The 6,546-nt window shown below is 42.1% G+C and overlaps 1 protein-coding gene across 1 annotated transcript; it reads right to left on the bottom strand.

Moving 5' to 3' along the window:
- Positions 1 to 968: 968 nt before the first annotated feature.
- LOC148010062 (uncharacterized) lies at positions 969 to 3,290 on the bottom strand. Its single transcript, XM_087672857.1, has one exon. It carries the CDS (start codon positions 3,288 to 3,290, stop codon positions 969 to 971), a length of 2,322 nt encoding a protein of 773 aa, XP_087528983.1.
- Positions 3,291 to 6,546: the final 3,256 nt, after the last annotated feature.

Raw genomic sequence — 6,546 nt, 5'->3', positions numbered from 1 at the left:
CCATGGAAAGAGCTTATAGGAGTTTTAAAAAAAACCGGGGGGGGGGGGGGGGGGGGGAGGAGGGAATGAAAGGGAACACAAGGGTTAGAAAGGGAACACAAGGGTTTGTTTTACGGCCCAAGACAAAATATTATTGATGTTAGCACTGGGGGATAATAAGACCTTTGAGGGCCTTAGATATTTTGGGAAAAAATAAGGACTTAAAAAGTGTAAAACACGAGGGAGGGAAAGGGGTTACAAGATGCATAGGAAGGGGGCTTATGAGCTTTAAAAAGGGACATTCAGGGGGAATAGTAATCCCAAGCCCATAGGAAGGGGGCCTAAAGTAGCACACCCTTGGATCAGGAGGATTGGAGGCGGAATGGTGGCGGCTGCTCACGTGGCAGCTCATGACTCCACCAGGGCGGACTGGCGGCGACCAGTGTTCATTTTTGAAGGGCTAGTCCATATTTTCTCCTGAAGGTCTCTCTATGATCTTGCCCTTCGACTTGAAGGTCATTTTTCAAAATATAGCCTTCGAATGATGTGTGCAATAAATATTTCCTTTCAAGATCTAAAGTTTGTGCAAAGATTCAAGGAAGCTTTTTAATCAAAATCACTTAACAACGGTAAAATTCTAATTCATGTACAATATAATTTTTCCTTTCAATTTTTACTATACATATTAGATTTAATCAACTCTATTATGAATCATATCAACTCTATTATGAATCATTGATATAGCTTTTACTATCTATTCTCGATAAACTATGTAATTAGACCTATTTTCATGTATCTTTGGTAAGAAACTTCAAAGTAATAAATGAGACATAAATCTTTGTATTCTTACAAGCTTTAACAACAATGTTAATATCTTTTTATTTGAATTGTATGCAAAATAACAATTGTCAAATCTCAAGTCAATAAAGAAAATAAATTAGAATAGTTCATACAAGTGATAAAATAGTGAGAGGCTAGAGCACAACTATCTAAATTGTGGTATGGATATCAACATCCCGATGAGCTTTCAAGCTATCCCAAGTAGAGTAGATCGCATCCCAATCTACCTCTCTTGGATCTCGTGTGCCATTGTAAGAAAGAAACATCAGCTTGTTAACATTCTCCAAGCTCAAACGATTGCGGTCATTTGACTTGATCCGGTTCATCTTGGAGAATCCCCTTTCACAATTGACTGTGCTTGCAACAATAAACAAGCAAGCACGCCAAAGCTTCTTCATCTCACCAAAAGACTGATCCCATTCAATATCATGTGCACAAAACTGCCATGCCATATGCATACTCTTTCCAGGACATGCTCTCTTTAGTTTTGCCATAAACTCTTCATATTGCAACTTACACATATGCACATTCACTATATCTCCAAACTTTTCCAACAATGGCCTAATCCATATAGCACCCATGTTGAAAATACCACGTACATCCTCTGGATAGTCTCTAGGGCTAAAGATTTTGGTAGCCTCAAAAAGCTCCAAGTCACGAAATCGAGCATGCAATGAAGTTATCACACTACGAAGAAACTGCCTTCCAACATCAATACAAGCATCCCATGTGATAAGATCCTTGGCTGTATCTTTATTTCCCAAGACATTGATATGCAGTGTATGCTTATCTATCAGTTGTGCACCATTTTGAAACACCATGCAACCATCTTTCACTTGCCCGAAAAACTGGGTAATATGCTCAGCACCTCTACCAAACTCACCTGCAAGAAAGCGAGCTTGAAGAATATCGATTGTAGTCACAAGCTCTGTGCCAATTGTAGTAATATCCACATGATCAACTTGGAACTTTTTGTTCAAAACATTCAAATGATGAAGTACATCTGTCAATAAATGAAGAAAAAACTGAACTTTAAAAGAGGTAAAGGAGGTATACAAATCACATTTCTCTCGCTTCCAAATTCGCAAGAGCACTGGCATCAAAGTTACCATCCTCTTTGTTACTTGCCCACGTGATAACCAACGAATGTCATGCATTCTCAAAATCTCATGAGCTGAAAGATGAAACTCTGAAGCAAGGTCCTTTACCTCTTCATGTCTCTTATAAGAGCTATTCACCCATTTGTAAGCCTTCTTTACTGCCTTTTCCACAACATCAAAAATAGGAAATCCACTCAATGCATCTTTTACTACCAAAGCATCTCTATGTGCAATGCAATGAATTCCAACCAAATGAGGTACATCTCTGGCAAAACGTGCAACCAATCCATTCTCCATGCCCATCATAACACTGCAGCCATCAGTGGCAAATCCCACCAATTTTGATTTTGATAAACCATACATGCATAAGAACTCTGAAAGTGCATCATATAAAGCAGCTGCAGTTCCATTTCTTGTATGAAGCAACCTAATGAAGCGATTGCATACATGACCAGTTTTTGTCAAATATGTTATACACACAATCATATGATGGTCATTAGAGACATCTGTACTCTCATCTACCATCAAGGAGAAGAAAGGACTCTCAATAATTTCACTTTTAACCATCTCATAAAAGTGTGTATAACATGCCTCCAAGAAAAGCAAAGAAGATGTGTATGAAAGGTAGGATGCATAACAATTCTCAATAGGAACATTTGGTGTTCCAAGGAATGCCAATTCCTCGACATTCTTTTGAAAATCACACAAAGATTTATCCCTAATGGAAATAAAATACAAAACTTTCAAAAGAACTTTTACACGAGATACCTTTTTATCTACTGCATTAGAGTCCATCTTTTCAAGATGCAAGCTCATAGGCACCATAGATTTCCTTTCTTTTTCAGCCCATAGAAATGCAGCCTTCTCATGCTCCTTCGATTTCTCGTGAGTCTGTAATGATGGCCTTTGAAGTACTGTACTCCCAACAGTAGCAAAAGCATTACTCATTCGAAATTGTATGCAATAGCTACAAAAAATCCTTTCTTTACCATAAGCATCATGCAATGAATAACTCCATGGATGATATGTTTTCCAATGCTCTTTGTAAGAGCGTTGACCTTTCACTTTTTGAGGTACACTACCCTCATAATCTAGGGTGGCATCTACATGAGCAACATATTGCTCTCTTACCCCATCAAGACTTCTCATAGCTTCATCAAAAGAATCCACACTTTCACTTGCATCCCCTATAGGCATGTTTAGATCCAAACTCACATTTATATGAGTAGATGCAGTAGGTGTGTCAGATGTGGGCGGAGGTGCAATCGATGAGGCACTTATAGGCATGGAATCTCCTTGAGCAACCCGTTTCCTTCGAGCAAGTGCTAGAGATAGAGTCAATTGACTCAAATCCCTCTTAGGACGACCCATATCTATAATATGGATGCAAAGAGTTAAGGTATGCTAAACTTAAACACTCCAAAATCCAAATGGTAGTGGACTGTGACAAATACTAGCAATCTTTAAAACTTGAGATTTAAAAATTGGTAGAATGTTGAACTCATACCTGCTCAAAGTTTCGATGAAGACTTGATTTAAAGTTAGATGGTATACTCTAATATCAATCTGCCTTGTAGGCTGCAAGACAAAGACATCTATCTAATATTAATAGTCTTAGATTTTGAAAGTCTCTAAGCTCAAGAATCGTATGTTAAAATATAAATTCTCCAAGCTCAAGAATCTATGTTGTACGACAAAAAATGTACCTTTGAAGTTCGAGCTGCGCAAGGCTGAGCCAGTGAGCACTGAGTAAGCTTTAGCTCCTCGGGCGGTGGACCTCAAGACAACTTCTATTATAGCTCGTATTGAATCCTGAATCCTGATTCCTGGGACCTGAATGATGAATCTTGAAGTGCCAATTTCCAAATGGCATTTGGTAGTAGCCTCGTGACTCGCGAGTTGGGAGTCGGGACTCGGCCCTCTAGGCAGTGGCAACTTGCAAGTGATGGAAGTTCAAGGCAGTGCCGCTGCCCGCAGACTGCAGTGGGCACTGGCCCTTGGGTATGCAGGCATCGTCACAACTCACGAGTCATGCCCATGGGCCATGCCGCACGCTGAAGCCTGCTGCCTAACTTCTGAACGCTCGCGGCTCCAGCCTCCAGGCTATCGACTGTCGGACCAGCATCCAGATTCCACGGTCCAGACTCCACGCTGCACGACTCCACAGACCACCGCTCGAGCCTCGTGAGTCGCGGCTGCAGACTCCAGAGTCCAGCAGCCACGTCGGTCAGCCTTGGCTCTTGAGGCTTCAGGCTTCACGTCCACTCCTGAGGAGTCCTGACTCCTGGGACCTAAGGGCCGAGTCCCGAGTCCCGACTCCCAACCGGCAGCCTCCAGGGACCAGGATGGTGGTCCGTGGACCGTGGTCACGACTCACGACTGGAGTGACGAGTCGACTCAGGAGTCAGCCTACGTGCCTGCATAGTGCAGCCTCACTGCCTGTCACTTTCAAGAACGTGAGCCTTGAGGGGAGGGTTTTGAGCCTGTCGCACTCAAAAAGATGAGGGCTCAGGACTCAGGAGTCAGGAGTCAGGAGTCAAGTTACGGCTCCTACCTAGTACCTAGGGTTTTGATCGCCACGGCCTCGTGTACTTAGAAAGTTAGAAGTGTATAGTACTATACTCGTGAGTCGTGAGCCTACTTAGTTACTAACTCGGGACTTGGGAGTCTAAGTTAGTTACTACTAAGTTCTAAGTTCTAACTAGTAGACTCACGAGTCACTACTAATAAATTTATTTATAATATAATATATTAATTTTTTAGGAAAAAAAGTGCCCTTCGAATGCAGCGCTTGAAGAATTTTGCCTTTCTCCAAGAAGGGCAAATTTTTTCTTTTCCCCTTCAACTGCATTGCTTGCAATATTTTAGGATTCTCCAGCAGGTCGATAATGGCCCAGAAGGGCTGTGCAACCTTCAAAAATGAACACTGGCGGCGACCAGCTTGTACAGCGCCTCTCCTCGACTTCTCCCAATGTCTGGCTCCACCTCGTACTCCTTCCCAGGCTCTGGTGATGACAGGCAGCCTGACAACTCTCCCTCTCTCCTCCCTAGACGGTAGCAGCCCCCCTTAATTTAAATAGGGGAGGGGAGGGGAATCATCCCTCTCCATCATGTCAGTGCGCATGGCATTGAGGATCAGCAAGCTCCAACGAGGAGCTTGCCGTCCTTTCTAAATCCCTCTCCCCCTCCAGCACGACCATCACCTGATGGGAGAAGAATAAAAAAAATTTCCCATGAATTTCCAATATTCGATATATTACACCTCATCTCATATACAAGTCAGGACTCAACCAATGTCCGGGCTCACATTTGGCTTCTCCTCATAATGGGGGCCTTACAAATTTAAGCACCATGGATCATTAGTGGCACCTTATGAGGGTGAGGCATAAGATTGAGCTAGTCTTTGAAGATGAACTTGAAGCAAATCTTTCGTAAGTGCTTTGGTGAAGATATCTGCTCCATTATCCTATGTTGGAAAGTAGACTAGCTCCACTATCCCATCCTCCATCAAATCACGTACATAGTGATACTAGATCTCTATATGTTTGGTGCGTGCATGAAACACTAGATTTTTGGCAATGGCAATGCAACTCTGATTTTCACATCTTAGCACAATTGGTTCTTCATCCTACACTCCTATATGCCATAGGATCCTTCTCAACCATATTGCTTCACATGCAACAAAACAAGCTGCCTTGTACTCTACTTCAAGTTCATACTCGCCTTGCAGAGCTACCTTCCATACTCGATCTGCAAGTGCTTCTTCTAAGTCAATTGGATCCTTTACTTCTCTCATAATCTCAGCCATCTCATGGCCATATTGACTATGTGAGCAGAAGCCCTCCTTTGTGAAGTGACACCTACTTGTGTCAAGTTTTGGTAGTGGCAGGAACACTTTGCCCTGTTGACTGGGGGGTGTGCCTACTCACTGGTAGATGTTTGTATGACATACCTGGGTATTGGATTCATACTTATCGACTATCATATGCTTATGCTATGCCCGCATGATGCCAGCTTTGGTCTTGGTAATATCTGATTGCCTTGGGATTCGATTTTGGCACTGTTAGCTCTCTTTTACTGAAATCTGAAATTTATTACAGGAAGCATATATGTATGGATTGACATGGATTTTTCATGCTGAAACACTTTGAAATGATGTACTTTCACTAGTACTTGGTGGGAAGCAGCTTTGGTTCCACTTTCCTCGCCAATTTTCCTCGATTTTGGTGATTTTTTTGTCATTTTCTGCAGTAAACAGCAAGTAGTTTTAAACTGTCTACAATCTTCCAGCCTGCATTATGGCGAGTTCGTCCACTGATCTTGCTATTTTCAACATCACTAAGCTTGATGGTACGAATTACTCTTATTGGAAGAGCTAGATTTGACAGGTGTTGGTGCAAAAATCGTAGATCAAACCTTTAAGGTTAAGCGGGCATCCACCTCCAACTATGCCAGATGAGAATGGCTTGAGCTTGATGAGTTATGCAAGTCCACCATTGTATTGTCTCTCACAAAACAGGTTCACTACAATGTATTTGAGGAAGAACAGAGTGCATGGCAGTTGTGGGATAAAATCAAGAATCTCTATGACAAGAAAATTCCAGCGAGTCAAATGTATTGGTTGAAG

This window comes from Lygodium microphyllum, chromosome 30 (assembly GCF_053477565.2).
Source record: "Lygodium microphyllum isolate KBCC chromosome 30, Lygodium_microphyllum_v1.1.10, whole genome shotgun sequence".
Lineage (NCBI taxonomy): Eukaryota > Viridiplantae > Streptophyta > Polypodiopsida > Schizaeales > Lygodiaceae > Lygodium > Lygodium microphyllum.
The sequence above is the reverse complement of the archived record's forward strand: the minus strand, read 5'-3'. Positions and strand labels throughout refer to the sequence as shown.

Bases quoted from the DNA above. Each gene is read 5' to 3' on its own strand.
- LOC148010062 (XM_087672857.1), bottom strand. From the start codon at position 3,290: ATGGGTCGTCCTAAGAGGGATTTGAGTCAATTGACTCTATCTCTAGCA.